Source organism: Balearica regulorum, chromosome 2 (genome assembly GCF_011004875.1).
Source record: "Balearica regulorum gibbericeps isolate bBalReg1 chromosome 2, bBalReg1.pri, whole genome shotgun sequence".
NCBI classification, from domain to species: Eukaryota; Metazoa; Chordata; class Aves; order Gruiformes; family Gruidae; genus Balearica; species Balearica regulorum.
The window spans coordinates 95,967,742-95,994,803 of NC_046185.1; the positions used below are offsets into that span (position 1 = coordinate 95,967,742).

Genomic DNA, 27,062 nt, shown 5'->3' on the forward strand with positions numbered 1-27,062 from the left:
TTTCTTTTTTTTTTGGCAACAGGTTCATCTTATGAATCCCGATTACGTTCCCAAACCATGCTGTGCACCTACCAAACTAAATGCCATATCTGTTCTTTATTTCGATGATAATTCTAACGTAATCTTGAAGAAATACAGGAATATGGTAGTAAGAGCTTGTGGGTGTCACTGACAGTCTTCACACAGACTCTGTGATTCTACCATGAACTTCCGTACTACCTTCCACGCTTTCATGAACTACCTGACCTTGGAGGAAAAAAAAAATAAATTGATGAACCACCTTTTAGAACACCACGTACGTGCCTTGTGGGAGTAAGGGGTGTGGGGACCACACACTGGGGCGTGAGCAAACCGCTGCACCTCTTACAGCCTGACCCTACGCTCTGCAGAGCCGGGGCACGCAAAGCAGCAGTATGTCCACATGCGCCTTATTTGGCTGGGACAGTCTTAATCTTGCAGAGCAGCTTGGCCTTAGCCCTTGCTTGGATGTGTGCTGCAGTTCCACCAGATGGGTACCCAACACCCAAAACAAGTGAGTTTTGGGGTGGGGGGAGGGGGAAGATGAGGGGAGAGATAGGGAAGCTAAAGAAAGTGGTGTTAGCACTTCAGACTTAAAGTATGCATCTTGTACAAGATAATAGAAAATTCCTAATGTTAGGAATTGCCTTTTGTCTCAAAGGACCAGTTACCACACCTAGACTGTTAGTGTCCTCCTGAAATCTGTCATGACAGTAAGCATCTTAAATTGTGCCAAAGCAAACATTTCAGTTCTCTTATTCTCCAAGCAGAGCTTAAGTCTGATCCAGCAAGCATAAGGTGGCTTGGCTGCACCCTGTGTTAGAAACACTACCATGAACTCAGACCCTGATGGGTCTTTCCAGTTCACTATTTCACTGAGCAATATAACTCTATAGACTTGTTCTTATGCAACTTCCTTCCACTCTCCATGCGGAGCTGCCCCATCTACTACCACTTGCCCAGGAAGGAAGTCAGAAGGCTTCTACAGCTGTAATTCAGATGTAAAAGTTTAGGGGCCATTCATTCTCTAGCTGGACAATTTATTTACAGGAAGATGAAATGTCAGTAACATATGCAAGTCTTTGGCCAACCTTTCCCCTTCAACTCACGCAACTAACAAACTGGCATAAAGGATACATTCACAGTGTAGCCACGGTTTGTCTAGCAGAAGCTAACAGCAAATGGTCTTGCTCAATATTAAACTTGTATTAAATGCACTTACCTCTAATTCTTACATTTAAAAGGCTTCTTGTAAATACAAGCTATAATTTATTGCACTTGTCACTGTATATTCATTGTGCTGTATCATTTATAGAAAGACTGCTTTTTTAAAAAGGTTTTATTTAGAAAAATCTCAGTGTAAACAATTGTACCACTTTGATTTTATACAAGAAATTCATGAGATTGTGCTTCACTAGAAAGTTGTTAAAAACGTGACAATAAAGGCTTCCTTTTAAGGCAGAAGTATATACATTGATCTAATACATCTGCCAGTACAACATTTAGCTTTCACTGTGGCTTTTTCACCCTTACACATTTTTAGATTGAACAGAATCAAAAGTTCTGGACAGACAGTGGAGTGAAGTACCAGGAGAAATTCACTGATTTAAAAAAGTTCACTGCTGTTTTGCCTTTTGTTTGTTAAAAAACCTAACCTACTCCATATGATGGACAAAAAGCAGAATCTTGACGGATTAGTCAAATTAGCCGTAGCCATCCTCATTCCACGAGTTTCTGTGCACGAGACAGCAGAATTCAGTCTTCTGTTTGCTGTTATCTTTGTATTGTGACAGTCTCTGCAGTGTACATTCTTTGGCTTTCAATTATGTCTAACATGGAACATCTTATGCACCAAAGAACAGATCCATATTGTAATCCAAGGCACCACTGAGTGCATGGTCCTAGCTTCAAACTTAGCAATGCTTACAGCTTGGAAAAAGGTTAAGGCTCAAGAAGAGTGGGGAACTATTTTACCCTACTGTAGAACAGCCGAATAGGAAAAAAAAAACAATTAAACACTGTACTACTTGTTGTTCTCTAAGTACTGAGTAAGGAGCAGGTCAGCACAAAGTCAGGATTCAGGCGAGGGTAGGAAACACATGTCGTCAGCTCTGAAGTCTAACTGATCATTTAATATTAAACAGAGCTGCTATAATAGCGCCTGTTCACTTTGGCTCTGTAGAAGTAAGAGCATAGTTACTCCTCTGGAGCTGCACGGAAGCAGCCTACGAAAATCCACCTGACGCATGTACACTAGGGAATCAGAAATGTTCAGGCACATGTTACAGTACCATCACTTTCATTATGGCTAGACCTCCCATGCTGAGAGGATTAACAGGAAACAACCAGCTCATGTTGGCCTGGTATCTTCCAAAGGGGTGTGTGCGTTTTCAACCTCCCGTGACTCTCCATTTCTTAACCAGCAGTCATATTAAGACAAATAGGGTTTAAGTACAGTTGTAGAGGCAAAAGTGACTCAACACAGCTGCAGCTTTCACCTTTCTAATAATGGCGGACAGTTTGTAAGGATTACTTTTTAGCCAAATCTAACCTGAAGGCAAAAATATTCTACTGGTGCCCTTAAGTTGGTTTTTCTTAATGTATTTTAGTCTCAAAGGAAACCATTTACACTTCACTGCGGGAACGCAGAAATGCAGTAATACTACCAATGCTGAAAATATTCTCAATTTGCACAGTAACTACTTGTTAGTTTTCCTTCATACACAGGGTACCATGTCTTTAACACACACACACAGAGGGAAGATACCAATGTTTAGTACATTCAATTTCCGAAAAACAAAAACAGTGCCCCAATCCCCATCTCCCCCTCCCCCCCCCATTTGAAAATTAGCAATGATTGAAATCCCTCAGCTACTGTACAAAGACAGCCAGGGACGGAGCATCCAGACTTTTATTACAATTCATCCCTTGCCTGACGCAAGACAAAGCTATGCAGTGATTCAAGGTCTCTTGTTCCATTGTGTTCACTGACTTTCTTTCCACCTCGGAAAAGCAGAAGTGTAGGATAACCACGTACCTTCAAAAGAGACACACACACAAAAAAGGAAACTTGTTACTAATGGCCAAACTCACTGGTGTTCTTCATTTCTATTTACCTGACTCTGAAAAGTAAGTCACCAAACCCCTCTAAAACTGTAAGACGTTTTAATTACAAAAAAAAAAACCAAACGCCACACCAGAACTTCCAATGTCAATCTGCAATTTTTGAACGTTTGTATGTTCCTCTAGGCTCTTCCATCAGCAGCTGGGAATGGGGGCTCCAGCTCTGTCTTCGGTTATCTGCCTACCAGCACCAAAAGCCATCTTTTTTTTTTCCCTAGGGACAGAACTTTGCATTGGCTACCACACGACTGCTTTGGTGCTTTCAGAGGGATGCTGCTTAAATTAGGGACTACTTCAGCTTTATCCAACAATGAGAATGACCAAGTCTGAACAAACAGTCTAGGAAAGAAACAGTGTCACCAGATGCTGGTCTGAACTGCTGCTTTTTTTTGGCTAATGGAGAAGACAGCTGCACTGTCACCAGGCACCCGCAATGCAGCAGCCGGCTCGGCTGGATACTAGAGCCTATAACGTTTGGTACACAATACTATCCCACTCATTTCAGATCTTTCACACTTACAGAAAATCTGTTGCAGACGTTACGTTCCACAGTGCAGTCTACTTCTGCTATTTTGACATCAGTCAAACCTGGAAATTGCTCTTTGGCAAGGTTCTCCCAAGTTGGAGCCAAGTTCTTACAGTGACCACACCTAGAAACAAAAGGGAGAGATTTGTTTAGCAGATACACCTTCCAGTTTATCTCTACTGTCTCACTGCAAAAGCTGTAAGTTTAACTAGCTGCCTTTCCTATCCCCCAAGGATTTGGCCCTCCAGCTCCCTTGCACTATTATGTCAGTAAATGAGCTAAGAAAATGAATGATTTTACGTAAGTTAAGCACTGAAGTAGTTTCTGGCCTTTGTTAGTCTCATCTGGAATGGTATTCTGGATGTTGATGCATTAACATTTTACCCTATAGAGGAATATGAAGCCAAAAAGACGAGCACCGAGCATATTTAAATGAAAAAGAAGATTGCTTAGAAACAAACATGTTTTAAGTAAGGCATAGAATGTCTGTAGTACAAATCAAGTTTTAAGGTAGCATATGCCAGTTACACTAAAGGTACATAGCCCAAGTTTAATTATTTAAATGAGATTTTAATTTTGCTACTAAATTTCTTCCAGTTCCTAATGGCCTCCTTGACCAATGCAGCATTTCCTGATGCTGGAAACTCAATTTTAATAGAGGCATTTGTCAACACAGATTCTGTTTTTAAGGAACACTCCAGTAGTTCAATGCACTTTTTCATTGAAGGTGCTATGAAGTTTAACCACCACTTTCAGGTAGATCCACAATGGAATTGTTTGATAGTCAGTAAGCTTCATTTAGTAGATTTAAAAAAAAAAAAAAAATCAGGCCCTATTCTGATTTGCATTAGAGAATCATTCCAGTTACATCATCAATAACACCAAAAAGCCTTTTTCTATTTTATTCCCTTATATCTCTGCAGTAACATGAGAATGTGGTCCACAGAGTATACACACTGAAACACTAGTGTCAAGAGAGAAAATGATACTGTAAAATGGCAGGAACTATAGTAAAGTATTAATTTTGTTTGTATTTTGAACTTGGCTTAGCCAAGTTCATAACTTGAACTCCGTATTACCTTCAGGAAGAATTCCCAAAGCACTTTAGACTTTCAAGCTGCATTGCTCATTCTATTCTAACCCAGCTGCACCTTAATTGGGTTATTAAAACAGCCCCGTAATTGCCTTGAGGCTGGACCAGGGCATTTACAAAAATAATAGAGATGTCTCTGCAAAAGTTTTCATAATATGAGCCAGTGTATATTTAAACCACCTTGTTAATACACAGTGACAGTATAAAAGCATTTCTGACCAGGCACAAAAACTACTAGACCAGAATGATTTTATGCTTACTATGCAAGTTAACATTAATATTTATCCAAAACTAACTGAAAGACAGAACTAGCAAGCAACATAGTAGTGTTTGCTGAGCCCTACATAAATTAATCCACTTGGAAGCAAAAAAAGTCATTTATATGCACAGCACTACAACTGTATACATAAGCCTGACTTTCAGAGCTAAAGCTAGGCCACCAGCTACATAAATACAGGAAATATTTTCCTAAATGGTGGCTTTCTGAACATTGCAGCCAGGGAGCGCACACTGGTTTAAGAATTTGACTCTCTGCATCCTGAACCACCATTTCTCAGCCTGGCATCCACCACTGATCACACCTGTGAGATCCAGCAGCATCCAATTAGAATCTCACGAGACGAGGAGATGGTTAAAGTGCAGTATTACTAAGAAAAGTTGATTAAAAAGGGAGCATTTCTTTATCTCAAACTTTTCCAGAAAAAACTTCTCAGACTCCTACATATGTATCAACAAGCCCTGGGTTCAGAAATCGGACTAGAAGCTGCTTCGTGCAAGTGTAAACTGAATTTACCAGCCAGTTCTACTGGTGGCATAGTAGCAGCACAGGCACGGATTCAATCTCAGTCCCTCACACTGCACAGAAAGGACAAAGGGAGTGAAGAAAGAGCAGTAAACGTGTGCGTATATATGAGCAGGGTATTTCTTAACACAGCGGAGGCAGATAATTGCCCAGATCCAAAAGCAGATCGTTCAGAGCATAGAAGTGGCTCTCAAGCAGCAAACCATACTGTGGTAAAAATGGTGACAACACTGGAAAAGACTGCATCATTGAGATTATGTAAACCAAAACTTTCCCTGGTACTTCTTGCCTACAATAAGAAACACATTCATGCCTACTGTCAAAGTTAAGCTGCAATATTTTGATACTCCTGAGCACATACTAAGATGGGTTGCATTTGCTTGTGTTGCTTCGTAATGGTGACCTTTTACCCCCACAAACAAAAGATCTTTTTATATACCGTATCAATGGGATGGCTGGTGATGAAATCAGAGATGTGTTATCTTTCACATAGTGAAATACATCTTAATTTCAATCTCTCCCTCTACACTTCCTTCTATTGGCTAAGAGACTGGGCAATGGAAGAGAAAGATGGCATGCAAATTTCCTGAGAAGTTTGCAGAGATAGAAATTTAAAACCTTTTTTTTTTCTTCTTAGAAGGGAAACAGTAAGAAAAGGTGGAAAATATCCATAGCTCTACAGTCTGTACCAATTCCCAGGTGCTCAAATGAGGCTTCCAAGAGAGGCTGGCTGTGGCAGGAGAGGGCCCCAAAGCCAGCACGTTCTTTCTCAACACTGGTGATACGCTCCGCTCACCTTACCCTAATCAAGAGATAGGAGCACACTAAGCCTACAAAGAAAGCTTCACTCTCCCTGTTCCCCAGCACTACCTGGAGGCTGACATCATAGTAAAACTTCTCTGTCAGCCTTTCCACAGAGAGGGATCCCAAGAAAGCTGAAAGAGATTCAGCTTTTTTGCTCTAACTCTTGCCAACACATCCATTCTTCAGTTAATTCATGTTTTAGATCCAGACAACAAATACAGCACTACACACAAGTCAAAGACCTACAGCAACTAATGCACTGGCAGCTTAGACCAGCAATAATCCTGAAAAACAACAACCACCACCACCGGTGCAAACTTCTTACCATGGAGCGTAGAATTTAATAAAGGTGATCCCCCTAGCAATGGTTGCATCAAAATCTTTTTCAGAGAGAGAGAGCACTGCAGCCTGTTAAAAAAATAAGTAAGAAAAGAGTAAAAACTTTTTTGTATATATAACATCGGCCAAATGAGCTCTTAGCTACCTGAAAGGGAAACTCAAACTGGAAAAGATACTATTATTGATAACATAAACAAGAGTAGCAGCAGCACACCTCACTTTTATCCCTCAGCTGCCTTCCTCCCCTAGATGTAGAGAAATGCGTATTTCATGCTGAACGTCATCCATAATCGGAGAAACAAAACATCCCTATGTTCAGGGCATTTGCCTGTATCCAAATTTTCAGTTGGAAAAAAAATCACTTTCATTTTAATACACAGTCATGCAAATATTTCAAGGATCAACCCTGAGAGGAGTTGGCTTGAAGCACGTAACAGCCATCTGAGAGTTTAATGAGGTAATTAAGGCATACTAGTGATGTCTTGACAGCTGCTCTCCCTCTGCTATATCCCTGTGTTGCACACATAGAAAACCCTGTTACCAGAAACACATATTTGCCTGTCAAGAGGACATCACCATGCCACACTCGCACGGGTGGCGGGGGAATTTTTACTTCTGATAACATCAGGAGCAATGGGATGGGAGTGACGGGAGGATAGTGCGTTGCTTATAGGCAGTCTCATACATTGCATGAGAGCACAGAACCGTAACAAACTTTTTTTGTGTGTGTGTGTGTGAGAGACCCTTAAGGGTAGGAGGTATTAAAAATAAATAAATAAATCTTATACCTATAAAAGCTTCAAATTCAAATGAAAGCAAAACAAAACCAAAGAGCATCACTGATAGTATTACCAATTCTAGTTTAAACCCAGTAGAGTTTTATGACGAGAAGCCAATAAGAAACTTGAAATTACAAATTAAAGGTACATTTACCATAAATGTTAGTTCATGAAATTAAGTTATTCCATTAAGTTCAAGTGTTATTACGTCTAAAAAGTTATTTGAAAATTAGAAATTATACTTTCTAATTAATAATTACAAATTATCAAGTGAAGAAAAAATTATCAGTAAATACAGATTCTATTCCGAATTTCCTAAATGGCTATCTAAAACAGATGTTCCAACCATTATTTACCATCTAAGATACCAAATCTGAAAACCCCATAAATGGCATCCTCCCCACGATCCACACAGTAAAACAAATTTCAAAGGTCTGTAGATTGCTATCAGAATAGCAATGTGAACTATATAATATCAAAAAATAAGTTTAGTATCAGTTCAATTTTAGCTTGGTTTCTTAAGACATCTTATGCAATCCCATAATCTGAGCATCTGCTGGTCACTCTTCCTTAATCTATCTGGATAATTTTTGAGTCATTTCAGTGATATCTGGCAGGAAAGAAGTCTCATGGACATAAAAATACAGCTTCTGTGAAAGGGCCGGCAAGTACTCGGCCCATTTAAGACCTGAGGGAATCCACGTAGGGGCTCAACACTGGGACACAAATTTGGAGTGGGAACTCATTGCTTTTGCTGCCCGTGGTACCAGCTGTGGGCTGCTGCTGATGGTAAAAGCAGTCAGCGTTTGCTGGCAACACGGCCCAGCCCCTTGTTTCAAAACTCATGAAAACAAAACCAGAATCAAGGTGTCTGCAGGTGAGTGACCAAGAAACGGTGGCATCCAAAGCTGTGATGTAAAGTTGCAAAGACAAAGTTTAGACCTACACTGTGTCTACTATTATTTGGTGAAAAAAAATCCCCCCACAATCATTTCCTGTTTGTATGTGTGCTGGTGCAAGCAAGGCATAAGTGGGAATTTGCATCACATGTGGTTTATGTTATTTCTCTAAAAATAGAAAGATGACTAATTACTTTCTGCATTGTACTAACACCAGCTTGTTAGGATCTTCCAACTATGAGGTCAATTTAAAACAGAATAAAATATTTGAGGCATATTAAAATTGCACATCAAGCATCACTTTTGGTAAGTCATTTTATGTAAAATGAGTAATCCCTGCTGAAAAACTCAGATGGGAAGGGTAATAGTCACCTGTGAGAAAGTGCATCTAAACTGTATTTGTATTAATAATATTAATGCTTTTTAATTATGTAAGTTCACGAACAAGTGTAAATCACCATCCCTTATTTTCTGGGCGGAAGTGTTTTCTCCACATTTGAAGACTAAGTATGCTTGAAAACCATCTGTCATTTCTCAACCTCACCCATTTTACATTCAGCTTCAAAAAAAAAAAAGGCAGATGAAATGCCAAAGTGATTAAAAAACACAGAAAACTAAATGACATGAAGTAAAACTATGCAAAGGTGATAAGTCCTGCCAACTCCCTGGCAACATTCATAACCCTTGTAGCTCCTACAAGTGGGATTAGAATAAGCCTCCAAACCTGAGGAGTTTTCTTGCCCCAGGACACATTACCTTGACAAATTCAGATCAGTCTTCATGATCTTTGCTTTTTTATTGTTTCTGCAGACAGTCTGTTAAGTACAGGACCCTGGCTTTTTTTAGTGGCTTTGCAGCGTGCACCATCCTCCTGGGTTCAAGCAAGAATCTTGCACAAAACGTTCATCTCCATAGTGACAAAATATGCTGTCATACAGCGTGAGGTGCCAGCAGTTCCGCAGACCAAAAATGACCATGTATATGGCGTTCTATCTAAACAACTTATTGCAACCATGAAAAAAGAAGCCAGATTGGTGGGGTTTTTTTCCTTCTTTGATTCATCAGGTTAGTAAACTAGGATTTATGGTCTTATTCCACTCATTAATTACTAAAAAAATAACCAGGAAAGTATTTGGTACAGTTTAAATTAGGAATTGTCAAGCTATCAGAAAGAGAAACACATGGAAGACCTGGCCAGGCTCCTGCACACTGCTGCAGAGTGCAGGAGCACTTACCTCAACACGGGTGGGTTCTGCAGGTGGCCGCGGGGCTTCGGCAGGTTTATCTGCTGGTGGCTCTTTCCCAGAGCTCTGTAGTTGGGCATCCACGTATTCCTTTAAGGAATCAAAGTCCCTCTTCCCTTTGTACTGGTCACCCTACAATTAACAAAGAGTTCGTGCAAATGTCTATGTGCAGTTAATCCAGCAAATAAGTAATCAGCAAATAAATAATTATCAGCAAAACATAAGATTGCCAAGTGCAAGCATATTCACAATAAATATGATTATCTGTTTGTTAAACCTCCGATTCACACCACATGATCAGGATTTGCCATAGATTCTTCTGTACCAAGAGCGAATAATCTAAAATTTCCTTGAAATGAAAGGTATTTTAGAAACATAGCAACAAATTTTAGAAACTTTTCCACTTTGACCTTCATCTCTCACTCTAGCCAGCATTTTCAAGGTTTTATTTTTCTGAATCTAACGCTACGGCAAGGAACAATAAAATACTCTCACCACTCTCATGAAAGTTAAGTCATATTTTTGAACCTACAAGTACACTCCCCAACCAGCTACATCTTCAAGAAGCCACAGCTTGCCTTAGACGCTTCCCATATCTCAGGTACTTTCACAACTCCAGAGAACAAGAAATCAGAGCACCTCTGAGCAGTTTTGAGTCTCAAATCCACTGCTGACCATCTCCAAACTGGATCTTGCATGATTGCCCTTGGCGCTCTCTGAGAAAATTAGTACTAATTTCTCTGTTCAAAAGAGAGATTGTATCTTTGAGGTGCTACATATCCACTTTGGATAAAACTCTTGAGTTTCAGTCCCATCAGGTCTGGGCTACAAGATGTATCTGCTCTCTCAGATGAGGAGTAACTCTTCAAGAAACAGCATACAATCTTCCATACGTTGGAAGGAAGAACAAACACCTCTGCAACTATTTCCTATACAACTCTGGAACTCTTTCCACACATTTTCCTTCTTTTGTCATTCATAATGTTACTTGTAACTACAGCCACCTTCCCCACACTGGGTCTAAATCACAAAGGAATTAATCTAAGATGATTGAAGAAGCCTGCACCTGCTTGTTTGTATCCATTTCAGCAGGGCAGGGTCAGAGCCCCGTCATTCCTCCCAGGGTTTCTGGTGCATCTAACCAAGAGGGATGGTACGACGCCAGACTTCAGTTATGACAAAGGGGATGATGGTATTATGGACAACAATGCTGGATGGCTGAAGCAGTTCTCCTCCTCCCCCTTATTGAACAGTATAATAGCAGCCCAAGAGATTTCCAGGAATTTCTGGGTCCAATTATTGGAAAGTTGTTGGGGTTGTTCTGTGGTTAGTTTTTTTGTTTTGTTTTAAATATATTCTATCAGCCCACGAAGGAACATGCGATTCTGGTGGCAGTATTCCACCAGGGAATATCACACTGCCAATGGAGAAAAGCCAGTTTGATGTCAACAGAAATACATTGTTCAGACTAATGGCTGCGATTCAACTTTACCAAATACAACAGTGATCTTTTTCTTTCCCTGCACTATTGATTCAAATTACTCCAAGCAACTCAAACTTAAATAATTACAAAGGGTCAAAAAAAAAAAAATGTGATGCGGCTTGTTGAGAAAAAACACAGCTAACTTTTCTAGATCAAGATAGTATGGTTGTGGCAAGGTATCTTGCCATCTGTAGCTACTTGAAAAATAAAAATAAAGCAGGTGGAAAACCATTCTGGAGAAACAGCAGAACAATTCCTGGTTTTCAGACTCATGCCATATAGAGACAAAAATTGAATTAACTGAAAGCACCTCTAACCTTGGGCATACCACCACGTTTGAATTGAGCACTCCCTCAGCTTCCAGTTCTGCTTCTAACATGCCAGCACCGCTGCTCAAGCAGTAACAAGGCCATATATCTCCTGTGCAACTCAGGTTGGGATTCAAAAATCCAGGTGCTGCTTCATTTAAATTCCTTGGAGTGTCTGATCTTATAAGGGTGCTTACACCAAACCTCCCAGGCACTGGTATGTATTTATGGCCACTTTCTCTTTAGAGTGCCAGAAAACTGCCACAAGCAACAGCCACTAACCTGGACTGAGTGGCAAAACTACATCTCTGATACGGTAGATGTTCAAAAAGGAATGCAAGATGAATGGGGCAAAGAGCCAAAACCCCCCAAAACTTAGTGGGTAAGAGCTGAAAGAGGAGTCCTGGGTTTCTCTGCTTGCAGACCTGTTTTTAATATCCATTTAATACATTTCATTTATCTTGAAAGTGTAAAACATATGGTAAGTAACACTACTATTTATAATATGTTTATTTGCTGCTGTTCATGTACATGGTATTTATAAATATTTTACTTCCCCGTAACTTCAGAATATTGTAATTCTTTGAATTGCTACAATGAAAAATGTCAACTAGGCCCACAGAACTCTCATTCAGTGTCACATGAAGTGTTCAGATTTATAAGAAAGAAAATTTGCATCACTCAGACATCACTCAGCAGATAGGCACCACTTACAGATGAGAACGTTCACATACACACTGTGAAAATTACATAATTTTTTATTATTTCTATTTCATCTATGTTTTTGTGCTCCATAGGAAGTAACGTATTTAGAGAAAAGTACACTCAGGATTCTCTTACACAATAATTGGACGTACTGCTTACAGATTTATGAACATCACACCAGTTACTTGCAGAGCAGAAAGAGCAAAAAGTTTTAACTTTTATCTGTGGATGTAGGTTCAGTACCAGGCTGAAACTCCAACATCCTTTTGTCTCACAGGCAGACCTTCCTACATGCCCACTTGATCTTTTTTTTCCCAGAATGCAAACATAGTCTGAGTATTATTCAGAAAAAAATGGTCTGATCTTTCGCTGAGCTCACAGACTCACCTTTTCACCATTCCTAAACCAGAGGAGCGTGGGATAGCCACGAACTTGGGTTTCAGAGCAGACTTCGTAATGCTGAGTACAGTCGACCTACATTTTGAAAAAAAAATATAAACCATTCAATGTATAAAATAAATACACAACATAAGCCATTCAGTGCATAAAATAAATATACAACAATCATCATAGCTTTCCCTTATACAGGAACTAGCAACGCATGGCTTGGCAAAACTCAGTACCAAGTACTGTCTTGAGAACAATTAAATCTGCTTTCCAAATAGTGCTTTGGTTGTGTAATTGGTGTGTGTTTGCCTTTTTTTGTTAGGAGGCATTGGGGAGGGAGATATGGATAGAAGGAAGTAGTAACAAAGAACAATGAAGACATAATTAAATATTCCAATTAAAACAAGTACTTGGTATTGTCAGTTAATAAAATCACTGCACGGACAGTAAGACACAAAACGCTAATGTGAGAGAGCTTTAAAGTGAAGATATATTGGCTCATACATTTTTGAAAAGACTACTCTTTAAAGACTTCAGAAGACATGTCAACAGCTAGCAAGTTGACTTTGGTCCAAGGGAAGTTCCAAGTGCACAGCAACATGTGATTCTAGTATGTCATAAACCAATCTGTAAAGTTACCAGTTTATAATCTTTTTTGAAGCAGAGGAAAAAAAAAGATAACTTAAGCATTGGAGCCTTTGTTCGAGATAGCACTTGGATTTAGAATTTTGCATTAGAAACACTTTGCTCCAGATCACTGAAGATCAATTGTAAAGATTAAACAGAATCCTGTCGTAGGTATCGCTGCTCTTAAGACACTATTCCTCCAGATTACATGAAGGTCATGATTCAACCTTCTTAGAAACAGCTGTTTACTTACAGACTTACAATCTCAGCCAAGACATGTTTCAAATAGTTTCATAACGTATACAGTTACACAAAATTGACTAGGCGTCAAGACAAATCTTAGTGGCTGTATTAAATAGCAAATATCAGTAATAGCAACTATGAACACAACAGACAACTGAATAAAACAGAAATTTTGGAAATTTTTTGTTTATTTTCTCTGGATAACCAAGAATGGTAACTTCAAGAAGATATTTAAGCTAAGCAATGATTTTATCAGACAGCAAGCATTCCAAGTTCTCAAAAAAATAGATCAGCAGATGCAGCATTTGGTAAAGACACTATCAAAGCAGCAATAGCCTCTGATATTTTATTCTCAGAGGGAATCTAATTTTATATCCACCAAGTCTCAAAATTGTATATATACGTCTTCTCTAAAGTTCAGCTATGCTGACCTGCTCCGTACATCTATAGTGTATCTGAATGAGCAGATTTTCAAAGCAATAAAACCAAAAATAATAATAAAAAAAGAAGCCAAGCTCATCACTCCTAGTAAAAGCTGAAAGCACTATGAGGGCAGCAGCAGAGGAGACAGCTGGGTTTTTGTCCCTCTGCAGGACTGACAACGCTGCTAACGGTCACGCAGTCTTTCAGATCACTGGAACCACTCTGAAAGTTTAAGGATATGGAAGTTGAGCCCAGTCAGTTATCCACCCCTGGCAAATACAAAGGGATTCACATCATGAGCCCCCTGGACTTAGGTATGGGTCAGCAAATAAAGCCAGTAACTGCAATTGCCAGACCACCTCCATACCTCTGCAAAGAAGTCACTCCACGTACAAGTAACAAGCTCCCATGGTAAATACACCACAGAATCTGGTAATCAACCCTAAGGGAAATAGTAAAGCAGGACAAGATATCAGTTTTTAAGGTGGAAGACCCCCTGAAACCTCTAGTTCTATGGTTCTATGGGGGTAAAGAGGAGAAAAAAAGAGAGGAAAAAAAAGGAAAAATAACTCATCATAAAGAGCTTTGTAGGTCTGAAACTTGCTAAAGAAGCCAATGCTGTAAATAGCAAATTGGAAGTCACTTTCCCACTCAAAATAAATTCTGAAGTCTATCAAGTTCTGATGGAGGGGAAGCATAACAAAAAACAAATCTCGAAACATTATTCCCTGCATCTGAAGTATTAGACTTTTTCCCAACTCTGAAGCATGGGAGCTAGCTGTGTTTCTAACAAGTCCTGGCTTAAAATAAGGGAGTCCTGTCACTGTAACGAAATAGCCATAGCTCTTCAAAACAGAGTGAACTACCGGATGTGCAAGAAAGAGATAACCATCTCAAAATTAAAACAGGAACTGTGACTATAAAGGGATTTAAGAGGCGACAAACAAAACAACTGTTATTTGCAAATCACAGCACAAATAGCATGGTACTTGGCTGAAATATTCATTCACACAACACACATTTTTCAGATTAAGAGCACTTCGCCTACCTTGCCAATCTTGACAGTTTCTGAATGCTCAAAGGCTTGAGCCAGCTGTTCCCAGGTTGGGGCCAAAGCCTTGCAATGCCCACACCAAGGGGCAAAGAATTTGATAAAGTGATTACCTTTTAAGTCAAAGAGAAAAAAAAAAATTAAACTCACTTGGAATAAATTTGGCTTCAATTAAAGACCAGGTACTAATCTCAGACTGCAAATTTATCATGTTGTTTCATGAGTTAAAGATAGGAAACACTGCAAATCAAAGGCCAGGACAGAACACTTGAGCAATTAGGTTTTCAATACTGGATGCAGTTCCACACTGTTGCCAATTTCCCTGAAAAATCCAAACAGCTTCAAAACCTCAAGCCATGAGATATTAAACCTCTTATTTTTAACCTAACCATTTACTACAATGTCTAATTCTACGGTGTCAATCACTTGCCCTATTACAGAGTAGAAAGAACAACTAAGGAAAATGTATTTATAACAGTATAAATGAAAGTAAGTATTAGACTTCAACTTAAACTTTTCTTAGGAAACATCACTGCATTAAGTCCATGAACTACTTAAATAATTTTGTTAAGCTTTCCATTCTCCTTTTTCTGCCCTGCTCTTTGTATTTTCACGTCAACTATTCAAAAATTGCTTCCTTTAGTAGATTTTTGCTGCATTTTATAGACAGGAGAGTCTCCGTACTATGTCCTATTGATGTTCAGTTTAAAAGTATAATCTTAATTGCAGAGTACCAGAATATGTAATTTCCTTCAGTTAAGATTACTATTAATTCAAGATGCTGCATGCTTTTGCACATATCAAGGCAAGGCTCTGCTAATACAAAATAAAAATGAACTTCATTAAATGAAGAGGAAAAAAAATCAAATTTGTTTAAAGGAAATGCCAGCAACTAGAGAAAAGTTCTTTTTAATAGAACTATTCATCATCCTTTGAAGACTGCTTTGGGGCTGATATTACTAGAATTCATTTCTAGTTTGAGAGCTTGTTCACAAAAGAAGGTCAGAGGAAAGACGTCACAAAATAACTAGGAAACATAAACTGCAGTAGTAGAACTTGCCTGTTCTGCACCAGGAATACTTTCAAGCTAATTCACATGCTTTGCCTTGGTCAAGTAAACTGCAAACTGAAATTTCTCATGAATGAATAAGACCATCTAGTCAAAATCATCTATTCTATACCACATACTCTTTAATATACTCTCCTCCCCAATAGAAAAAAAATTAAATTCTTTTTGCCTAGAGCACCAAAAAGGTAAAGGGGCACTTCAAGAATAAAAGTCAACCTTCCAGCTGGAACTGCTAAGCCTCCTGCTAAATTTAAGCACTGAACTTCTTGTAACTGAAGTCAAGAGAGGACAACAGCTTTAAAGATGATCGTAAACCTGCTCAACCATCAGATATGGCCATGAGAGTGTCTCCTCTATGAATGGCAATGAATATAAAATAAAAACATTTCAGTAAAAATATTAAAACATTTATACATACACTAAACTATCTTCTCAGACTGTAAAGTTGTTTAATGCTTAGCATCTCCCTGATGGCCTAGAGAAGAATCCATGAAAAATTTTGATGTAATTCTGTGTTAAGCCACACAGGCTGGGAAATTTTAAGTTAGCTGCACAAAATGGTCTTTCACACTTGAAAATATTTCTATTTAGTTAATGGTTACTTTAAGAAGCTCTAGTATTTACCTCACTGGTGGTATCACAAGGGCACAGATAGTTAATTTAATCTGGTCTTTGATTTTAGGAAAACAGATAGAGATGGCAGGATCATCTGTTACAGCAGCCCAAAGTTTGCACTGTAAGCTCTTGCTCATTCTCTAAAAAACCCGCCATGTGGGGGGTGAAATTTCCCATGTTAGGTATCAATTTTAAAGCCTCCAGACAAAATATTTTAAAAAAAAATCCAAGCTGAGGTGAAGTGTTTTGCCCACATTAAATCCTGGAGGAAGGAAGCTAAACAATATCAAATAAGGGGCCAGACTGGAGTGGGATGGGGGCAGTAAGGAGGAAGCGGGTGGATTATATTTATCCAGAAGATCAGCCTAGGAGTAAGAACAAGTCAACACCGAGGGAAAGAGGAAATGGGACTTGCAAAAACGCAAAGTGAGTGGCAAGGCTGTGACTGAGCAAGGAACTTACAGAAAAAAGTTTAGTTGCACAAGCCCCACTAGCTTATTCCATGTGATTAGGGCCTTAATTTTACTACCTTCTGAGTGGAGTGCTGTTCTTAAACTTTCTCATGGTGTGCTATATGTAATTAAACTACTACTTTTTTTTTTTTTTTTTACACAGTCTGTAGTTTCATCGTCTTTCACTAGGTGTTAATGGAAAATAAAAGTGGGAAGGAGGGACCTTGAAAACTAACATTTCTGTTGCAGAGTTTCTGTTACTGATGTTTCTGTAAGCAAGTACCTTTTGCTTATGAAAAAAACTAGTTACCTTCTGCTATGTGCATCTTGAAATTGTCTGATGAGAGTTCATACATTCCCTGCTTAGGTTCAGGGGCTTTTGGTGGTTCCACATCAGATTCTGGATCCTATTCATGAGAAAAATTAACTTTTATTTGTCTTGTACAGTAAATACACAATATTTGATTCCTGTATCAGGCCATTTTGTTCTAGTGTTGTAAACTCTGTACTCTGAAATTTTAAATTTCTAAAGCAATGCCCTTATTTAACCTCACTTCAGTATCTAATATTTCCTAACAAACAACTACTTGAAAGCAAAATGTGAAAAAGACTACCACACAGAAAAGAGCTATCACAGTCACTGGAATAACAGTCTTTCACCATTCTGCAGTATAGTCACAGAGCACAGTAACTGCTATGGCATTCATCACACCACCATATATTAATACACTTAGATTACATAACAGATCCTCCATGGCATCACGCATCAGCCACATCTGCCGTTGCATCAGTTTTGGTGGTCTTTGGGCTATTTAAAAATAGCTAGCAAAAAAGCTCTTTTCCGCCCCCCTAATGCAGGAAAGAGGGACCTAATAGCTCCATGGAGGTAGCAACAATGGGAAAAGAGGAAACACTTTATAGGTATAACTTGCAGCAAACCCACTGGCACTTCAGCAAAAGCAAGCAACTACTTTCTAGATACTAGAGTCAGAGCTGGAAAGAATTTTTTAAAAACCTCAAAGTACATGTCTTAAAATAGTTTAGCATTTAATGTTTATTAATTAATTATTTAAAAGATGTTTAAATATAATCATGTTCTAATTGCGGTTCAGCGATCACTGAAGCTTTATCTTGATTAGAAACAGCAATTATAAATTTAATTTTAGGCAAGGCTTGGCTACTATACGTGTTACCCCTAAATGCAAGGGTTTTCTGAGTGATGGTATTAGCTTATCTAACTGATTATTTTAAACTCTTTCTTTAGGCTACAACATTATCAGATAATAATTGAGCTAAAGATGGCATCCATGCTTTGAGAGGTAATTAAGCCCAACACAAATGCAACTTATAACATATTATAGCTAAATCGCTTTTCTTATTCTAGAAACATGGCCTACAGGTGTCAACTGAATCCACCCAAAGAATTGTATCTTAAAATGTCAAAATGCTAAACATTAAAAACTGCATTATGTACTGTAGTTTTAAATACAGGAAACAAAGGGCAGGTCACAGGGTGACAGTTTTAATTACTATTCTGACTCTCATGGAAGCTGTTCCATATTGTTACTGCCACCTGACTTTTATTCTCAGGAGCAGATTTCCTCCTGGAAAATGAAACCTAACCTATAGCATTGATAGATAAGCAAGTCTGCAGAAGGGAATATTTCCTTTTCTTATTTCCTTTTCACTTACAGATGGTTCCTCATTTAGTTTCTCCAACATCCAGTTTTCTAGTGCCTGGAAGTCCCTAGGGCCTTGGTATTTCAGAGGTTCTTGTCCCGGTTTAAGCAGCTTTAGGCTAAAGGATCAAAATGTAGAAAAGAGTGAGGCAAAAATTTTCACACAGAAAACACAGTCTGAAAGCTAACACGCTTTGCTAACCCACAGCAATGCAGCTCAGGCTGCAGTAACGGCTCTCTTGACTATTAAAATCAGCAGCAGGCATCTCCCTCAACTTAAAGGGTTATGGCTAGAACTTAGGACACTTTTTCATACCCATGTAAGCTTTTACAGGCGACTTTAAAAATCGTGAAAAGAAATACCATGTTAAAAATCAACACAGCCTAATATTACTGTGATCAATAAGCAAGAGCAAATAAAACATTGCAGTATTCAGTTCTAAGGTTAATCATTCATTATGCCTATGAATCCTATTTCAGTTTGTCAAAAAGCATCAATTTTGTTTTGTTCAACTCTCTCCATCACCAAAGGAAAAATATCCAATGATTATCTTCCCAGGAATTTCTTTCTCATGTTTCATTCCCTGACTGCTCTTGGAATGTAGGACTTTTCATGTGGTATTAAACTGATTAAAACCATGCTGAAACAAGTCAATAGGACAAGGAGGTAAGTGACTGCTTGTAGGGATTCAAGACTTCATGATTATAACATTTAATAATTGCTATCAAAGCTTTTTCCTAAACTACCTAAAGCTTCTACTATTAAATATTTAAGTTAAAATTGGAAATATAGTTGGTAAAGGGGCAATATTGACTTCTGACCTAGTCTTATTTTTTTAAAGCTAATCATAGTTTCAATTACTACTGTCACCTAGCCCTCAGTTCCCCTTGCCAAGCTGTCATTTTGTACTGCTTTTTCTTTCTCTTGAAATATTTTTCTCTCTCTTCTTGTTCCCCAGTTGGAAAAAAATGAACATATGAAAGAGTTGAAAAACCACAAAATGCAAATACATTCAAAAGAGACAGGAGCTCCCACTGCCTTTTCTTGAATGTTTCTTGTGATGATAGAAAGTCTAAATTTTTTTGAGGAAAAAAAAACCCCAAAACACAACTTTGTAATAACAAGGAAAAAAAAAAAAAGAAACAGAAGAACAGCTAAAATGCACCTCATGGCAATACTTTTGAAGAGTAACAAGAAAAAAAAAAAAATATCAGCTTAAAGAGCCAGCTGTACCATTATTTTCTTCAAATCAGCGTAGGTTTTCTCTAGTTCAGTTGAGAGAGTATTTTGCAGCACCAAATAATCCTGAGACAACTGTACTAATGAGCGCAGGGACCTGCTCAGCCAGTTTTACTCTCAGGGCGATGGAAAGGGAATGAAGCCATCCTGGACTTGTGACATTCCCTCTGTGCCTGAGGAAGCTGTGAAATTTCCATCGCTGGAGGTTTTTAAAAACAGGCTAGTTAAAAACTGACTCAGACAGGAAAAAAATTGGTATTATGAATTCCTCTTGATCTGTATTTCTATAACTAGCAGATGACTACCTTATCATTTGTACTTTTCAAGCAGATGAAAGTGAGCACTAACTATTCCTAGATACCCAATGACCTTAAAGAGGGACGGGAAGCAATTACACATCCATTCATTTTTTTCTTATTCAAAATCTCTGCCACTCTTTCTATTTTACAAGGAACAGCACCACAATATAATTTATTGAAATATCTAAAGACAACCAATGCTTGCTTTTGGGGATATTAAAATAGAGTTGAAATATTCATTGTTTCTTGGTATTTCTAGTGGAAGTAAGCCACAAACTGCCCTTAAGAACAATTCCTCATTCAACAAGGACTTTGCTATTTATAACTCTCAACTTCTACTCAGTCACACTCATCTGTATCAAACTGGGTGCAGCCAGGAGCGTAGGTCAAGCTCAGGCAGTTGCTGGGGTCAACAGTAACACTAGACAAAGTAAGCAAAGGGAAGGAAACTGAAAAAAGCAGGCTGTGGAAGGGCTACAGAAGACAACATTCTCCACTTATCCCACTAAGGTAAGTAATTAGTAAAGCAGTTGAAAGCATCCCATCCTTTTTTCCAAGAAGCTTTAAAGAATACACAAGTGAAAAAAATCCCATTGCTACTTTTTGGCAGCTAAAAAGGGAGCACGTGTATCTAACCTAAAAGCACTAGCCAGGCTGACCTCTCAAAGATAATCTAGATCGCATTCTGCCTACCAAAGCTGAGGTAGTAAGGCATATATCCTTTATAACAGGATAAATTTAACACCCTTAAACTCCAAATTAATTTCTCTTAGATTAATATAAGCAAAATTACCTAGAAAAATCTGTACATCACCCCTACTATGCTAAGTGATGCTATTAATTTATCATTTTATGAGCACCAAATTCACTCAAAAATTTAAGACATCACCTATACATTAATAATGAATGGTACAGTGTATACTGACGAACTTATGATAAGTTATTTTTAAAAGTACTGTTACCAGAGACCAGCTCTATCATGCATATCACAGCTGTACAATGTACTGTTGCTTGAGAAAGAGGTACTGTCAGAGAAAAGAGAAGGACAATTCTGGACTTCATTTAAACACAGCCATCTTCCAAGACATAAAACAGTTCATTTAAAAAAAAAAAAAAAAGAGTAAAAGCAGCATGTATCACACAATACTTGGCAACATGGTAAAAAGGCTTAAAATGAACATACGAGGTCCAAGGGGCTATAAAGAAACCCACCAAAACATGCAGCTTAGAAGTTAGCTTCAACAAATCGGCAGAGGATCATGGAAAACTAAAAAAGAAAGAAATAGGAGCAGACATCTTTTTATACTTACGTAGGGTATCCTCGGACGCCAAATTCAGAGCACAGAGGAGTATCTGTAGTACAATCCACTTTAACAACATAGACCTGTGGGTCTTCCATGTTGTTGTATTTATCTCCCAAATCATTCCAAGTTGGCTGAAGACGCTGACAATGTCCACACCTGCGACAGAAGGAACAAGGTATTTGCTTAATAGTGGCTCATGTTTAGAGGGGAATGAATCTATGGAAAGGCATATGCAGAATGGTCAGAGACTTTGATAAATTTAAAAATAGTCAAGTCAAAAATCTTCTACACTCGAACACTGTTACACTAAGCAACAGTGAATACTATTAAGTATCATAGGACGCTGCAAACGCATCTCGTGTAAAAATCGTCAAGAGATGAGAACTTCTTGCTAGTATATTTTTACACGACAAAGCCTACTAAACACACCTTGAACTTAATGGGGTTATTAAGAAACACACTCTCAGCCTTCCAGCTTTCCAGAAAAATCCTGTGAGGCTGTCCAGCTTGCTTTCTGCTCTAGTGTTTCAAAACACTATATTTTAGCAGCAGGTAAGAAGATAAAGGTTTCTAGCCTCTTTGTAAGGCCACTTGCATGCATCACAGGAATTGTAACTTGTGAATCATGAAAGACATCAGGACTGATTTCTGAACAAAGTTTCTCAACATCAGCTCACCAGAAGTAGAAAATGGCTATTATTCCTCTCATTGTTTTTCTATGCAATACCTTATTCCGGTAACTACGATAAAAAATTTTAAGGAATGGATTTTCATTTCTCTTTAATGGCTGCTTTTGCCAACTCTCCAGGACATCTAAAAATACATAATTGGATTAACAGAAAACATTCTCAACCTGACAGTACGAAAGCTGTTATTGCCCTTGGCATGACCTAACAGTCTCCTTTGTACATAACAATTAAAACATCATTACGACTTTGGAGAAAGATGTTCCCATTTAGAACAGTTTCACTTATACATTTTCAGTCCACTTATAGAAAACCTGCATGAATTCACACCTTTCCAGGTATTCTGATATAATTAGAGCAAAAAAAAACCCAAACCTTGAGATTTACTTTAATATAAAAAATGTCTTCTGACCTTAATACGGTCCTGTTACAGTCAGTTGCAGTGGGTCACACGTACTCCCACTGTGTGGGGAAATATGACCTCCCATATGATCTTATTCTGAATTGTCATGGCGAAGAGATACAATGTGTGATTAATAAAATTAAATATTCTTTGAATATTTAACTTCAGACTGAGGTTCCTCCATAGTCAACTCGTTCACGGAGCTTGACTTAAGAGGAGGATTTTGGATTACCTGATCGTTTCCCCAAGCAGTTGCAGGGACTTAAAACACTGCATGAATACTGACTGGTGTTAAGGAACAGAGCATGGAAAACCACGTAAGGCAATCTCAAGTAATTAACTTGCTGGTTTTTAAGCACAGAACAGAGCTGCCTTGTCCATATTTAACAACATGATCTCTGCTATACACAAAGTTCCCCCTTCCCTTACTTCTTCAGATATATGAGCTAAAATTGGAAGAAAAATGCTCACAGCTCAATCAGTAATCAACTACTTAGTCATTCCTGATTTTCAAAAAAATTCAGTATTACATAGAAGGAAGTACAAGACAGTCCCCAAAATACTTTTTTCTGAAATTCATAAGGTGTAGCTGAAGAATATATAAAACCAGAGAAGTAAAAAATAAAGAGAGCAAGACTATGCAACATCACACGGTTCCCTTAGCCCCATGTACCTACACAGTCTTTCATTGCTACTACTCTACATGACGTCAGTGGGGCTGGAAAAGCAGCCAGTTCCACCACTGGGGATGGTGGAGACCTGGGCATCAATGAGGAGCCCTGCTCTTCCTTCTCTACAGGGGCTAGGAAGGGGCAAGCATTCATCATCTCTGTTTACAAACATAAATGAAGATTCAAAAGAAACTAACAAGGCCATAGGAAAGATCCACCTTTCTGGCGGGGGGGGGGGGGAAGCAAAACAAAACCATTCTTTTTGTATACCACTAAAATCGGGAGGTATGGCTGAAAGGATATTATTTGTAAGAGTTTGCACACAGGTTGCCCATTTTAACTCTGAGCAACTGTGTGCCACAAGTGTTCGTGCCTGGAGATTATTTTGCTCTAGTAGTATATATAGTGTACCAGGCTGCTCTACCTCACGCTGACAGGTCAGTCCTCCTCCCACAGCATCAGCATTTCTGATATGGAAAACTGGATGGCGGACTTCCTAAGCCACAACAAGAAGAGATGTAAAGGTACATAAGGACCGTATATGTCAAAACTGCAGTTACTGAGAAGCCCTCTGCAGTCAGTGAAGAACACAGACATTTCTGGGGGCCACCAGTTGAGTTTGAGGTCTGCAGCTAGCAAGGGCAGCTCTACAGCAAGATACAGGACAAATCATTATCCAATTAAAAATGCTGGTAGACCCTGAGATAGACAGGTATAACGGTACAAGCAGCACAGGACCAGTCTCACTCTGGACAAAAGAATCCAGCTAAGGTAAAATCCAGTCAACAGAATTCAATTCAACAGCAACAAACTCTGGTGATCAAATCTGCCTCAGCTCAGTGGATTTCCTGAGGTTTACCAAGAGACCACATATGTTGAGAAGATCTGTAACAATCAAAATCATGCAATGAAACTACTCTTTTGAGATTCCTTCCAACTACAGAATCAGGGAAACCTCATTCCTCTGTAGACCAGCAACTGGCATGGCCAACATCTTAAGAATATCTAGTACCACCAAGAGAGCAGCCTGCTCATGGTTCTGTCCCTTGTCAAGTGTAGCTACCAAGAGGGACAGCCTGACGATCAAAAATATTAGATATCTGATGGCAAATGACTTGGAATGCTGTCTTTGTAGAGTAGCCTACAATATTTGAAACAAACATAGGACCTCATGTGTACCGCTGCTGTCTGGGAGTGAGGCCCTCAGCAACATTGGTTTCAAGAATCTGGAAGAGAAGAGTTATGTCGGCTCTAACCCAACTCTTACTGGTAGCACTGTCAATGCAACATTAGCAGCATCCATAGCAATCTGAAAGGCTGAAGGTTGGGTTGTTTGCTAGGCTTCTCCCGTGTAACTGTGGGGAGCAGTGCCAAAACACATGCCTCTGTGAGAAGCATTAGGAGATTAGCACATTACTGCATCACCTAGGAATAGGGCAAGAGGCTCTAATAAAGACTCCAGGGCTGTAAGGTTGCTGCCTGATCCCGGTGATGATAAAACTACTAGTGTGTATAAGCACTTCCCTCAGGTACTTGGATGTTCCCTTTGTCCTTCTCTTCCCCTTGGACCTGAAACCTGGCTCTGTTGCTGCCTGCCAGGAATCCAGACCAAGGGCCCTCAAGCCAAGACCCAGAGATCTGGAGGAGGTTTGCTAAGGGTGAAGAAGAATGTCCAGAGAAGCTGCAACAAGTCTGGGAAATGACACATCTCCCACATGCTTGACTTGGGCGGAGATCCTCAGCCCTCCCAAAGGCACAGCATGGACCAAGTTTGCAAGACCAGCACTGTCTTTGATGCACACTACGGATGCGCAGCATACACTGGGCTCTGCAACAGCCCATTTGGCACAGGGTCTCCTATGAGGACTGCGCCAAGATAAAAGTCATCTGGTTTTAGGGATGTCTATGAAAGTCAGTCAAAGCTTGGACACAGACATTATCACCTGAAAAGATAACAGAGCAGAAGCACTCCTGCTCTGCACGGGCATTTCTGAGGCCTTACAGAAGGTCAGGCAAAGGTCCTTCACCAGCAAGTCAGGCATCCTCCACTTTCGTCATCTTCAGAGAACAAAGGTAAAGCATCTGCTCTTTCAAGGTTTTGCTTAACATTTTTGTATGGCATAAACAAGTTGATGTTAATAACCAAAAAAGTAGTTCCTCAGCTTTGAAAGGAAATCCTTTTCTGCTGTTGATTTCAAAGAGTGTCATGACTCACGTATGCCTAAATGGCACAGTGTACCAACAGATAACTTTGGATCAAAACATAACTTGGACACATTGTTCTCTTAACTTTATCTAAATTTAAGAAAACTTGGAGAAAAAACAAACAACCCTAGCAACAAAATTCCCAATAACCTCTACTGGGTATCAGTAAGTCACTAAAAAAAGGGCAGGGGAAGAGACAAAGCAAAAAGAATATGAACAGTCACTAGAAAGGCCTAGAGATGAGACATACTGTCCTCCTGACAGCCATAACATCCAGCAAAGCCCTGTTCTCCCTCTCAACTATTCTTGTGTCAAACGTACCAGTCCAGGACAAAAAGCTCAGTAAGTCTCTTGCAAATCTGAGAACTCTCCAGCTCTGCTGCAGCTTCCTGCAGCCTCAGGGACACAGCACTATCGTTACACTGTTTTCACTGCAAATTTATCCTTAAATTTCGTGGTTGCAAAGAGAACATAACTTCTGCAATGAAAATATTTGTGAGACTGAGGGGCACAGGGTAAGTGACAATCACCAAATCGCAACTAATCCCACACACAGAGGCCGCACGCTCTCGGTCTCTTTGAGGAACGATGTGAAACAGAGTCCGGGGAGGGACAGGGAGAGCCGCCGGGGACCGGCTCCAGCCCAGCAGAGCCCCAGCGGTACCGAGGCTGCCCCCGCTCGCCTCCTCACCGCCCGGCGGAGCGGCTTCACCCGCAGGCCCCACGCGGGGCGCACTGCCGGGTACCCACGCCGGCGAGGCCGCTTCGGGTGCCCATGCACCCCGCTGCCGCGGGCCCTCGGGAAAGGGGGCGGCTACCGCGGCCTGGCCCGGGCCGGCTGAAGCCCCCGACAGGGCCAGCACGGCCGCGGAGGCCCGGGCCAGGCACACGCGAGGCTTCGGCTTCAGCCGCCCCTCCCGGGCGCGGCGCTCCGCAACCCCGGCTGCCATTGAACGCGTGTCCCCCTCCGCCACCCCCGGGGAAGGAGCGCGGCCCGGCCCCGGCGGTTGGCGATCAGAGCGGCGCGACCCCGAGGCCTCCCCCGCCGCCGGCCCGGCCGCTTCCCGCCGCCACGTCAACGGGGGAAGAGGCGGGCAGGAACGCGCCGCGCCTGGCCGTGCCGGGCCGTGCTCCGCCGCTCCGGATACCCACCACGGGGCGAAGAACATGACGAAGTGGGGGGCGGCGGCGGCGCCGTGCCGCAGCATCTCCGCGCTGTAGAGGTGCCGCCCGTGCGGGTCCGGGTCCGCCTCCGCCGCCGGGCCCGCGTCCGGGCCCGGGCCCGGCTCCGGCTCAGCCCGTCCCGGCCGGCCGCAGAGGACGGGGCCGAGCACGGCCAAGGAGAGGAGGCGCCACCAGGCCGGTCCGCAGCCGAGCGGAGCCATCGCAGTGCCGAGAAAGCGAACGGCCAAAACCCCGGGCGGCTGCTGCCACCTCCCTCCCTCCCACCCCGCCCCGCCCGCCCGGGCCGGCTCCGGCCCCCGCCCCCGCCCGCTGCCGCCCGCCTCCCCCCGGACACGCACCGGGCCCTCGGGCATCCCCTGCACACGCACCCGCAGCCTCTGGACCCTTCCTTAATGGAAAT

General features: G+C 40.5%; 2 protein-coding genes across 2 annotated transcripts in view; one reads left to right on the plus strand and one right to left on the minus strand.

Annotated features, from left to right (window-relative positions):
* Positions 1-3,055, plus strand: part of BMP6 (bone morphogenetic protein 6) — a 94,699-nt gene extending 91,644 nt beyond the window's left edge. Inside the window, exon 7 of the mRNA XM_075744991.1 lies at positions 23-3,055. Coding sequence (XP_075601106.1) covers positions 23-172 — 150 coding nt within the window. The 3' untranslated portion in view covers positions 173-3,055. The remainder of the gene's footprint in view (positions 1-22) is intronic.
* Positions 2,912-26,926, minus strand: TXNDC5 (thioredoxin domain containing 5). The gene is made up of 10 exons (XM_075744990.1): positions 26,630-26,926; positions 21,519-21,668; positions 18,683-18,788; positions 17,301-17,397; positions 14,852-14,967; positions 12,511-12,597; positions 9,619-9,759; positions 6,692-6,774; positions 3,662-3,791; positions 2,912-3,055 (listed from the first exon to the last, which is right to left on the minus strand). The coding sequence occupies exons 1-10, from the start codon at positions 26,860-26,862 to the stop codon at positions 2,933-2,935; spliced, it is 1,266 nt and encodes a 421-aa protein (XP_075601105.1). The 5' UTR covers positions 26,863-26,926; the 3' UTR covers positions 2,912-2,932.
* Between the last annotated feature and the right edge of the window lie 136 nt (positions 26,927-27,062).

Bases quoted from the DNA above. Each gene is read 5' to 3' on its own strand.
- TXNDC5 (XM_075744990.1), bottom strand. From the start codon at position 26,862: ATGGCTCCGCTCGGCTGCGGACCGGCCTGGTGGCGCCTCCTCTCCTTG. The intron at 14,968-17,300 runs GTAACTAGTTTT...TTGACTTAAAAG, and splicing joins CAAGATGCACATAGCAGAAG to GTAATCACTTTATCAAATTC. The intron at 3,056-3,661 runs GTAAGTGTGAAA...TCTCTTTTGAAG, and splicing joins ACGTCTGCAACAGATTTTCT to GTACGTGGTTATCCTACACT.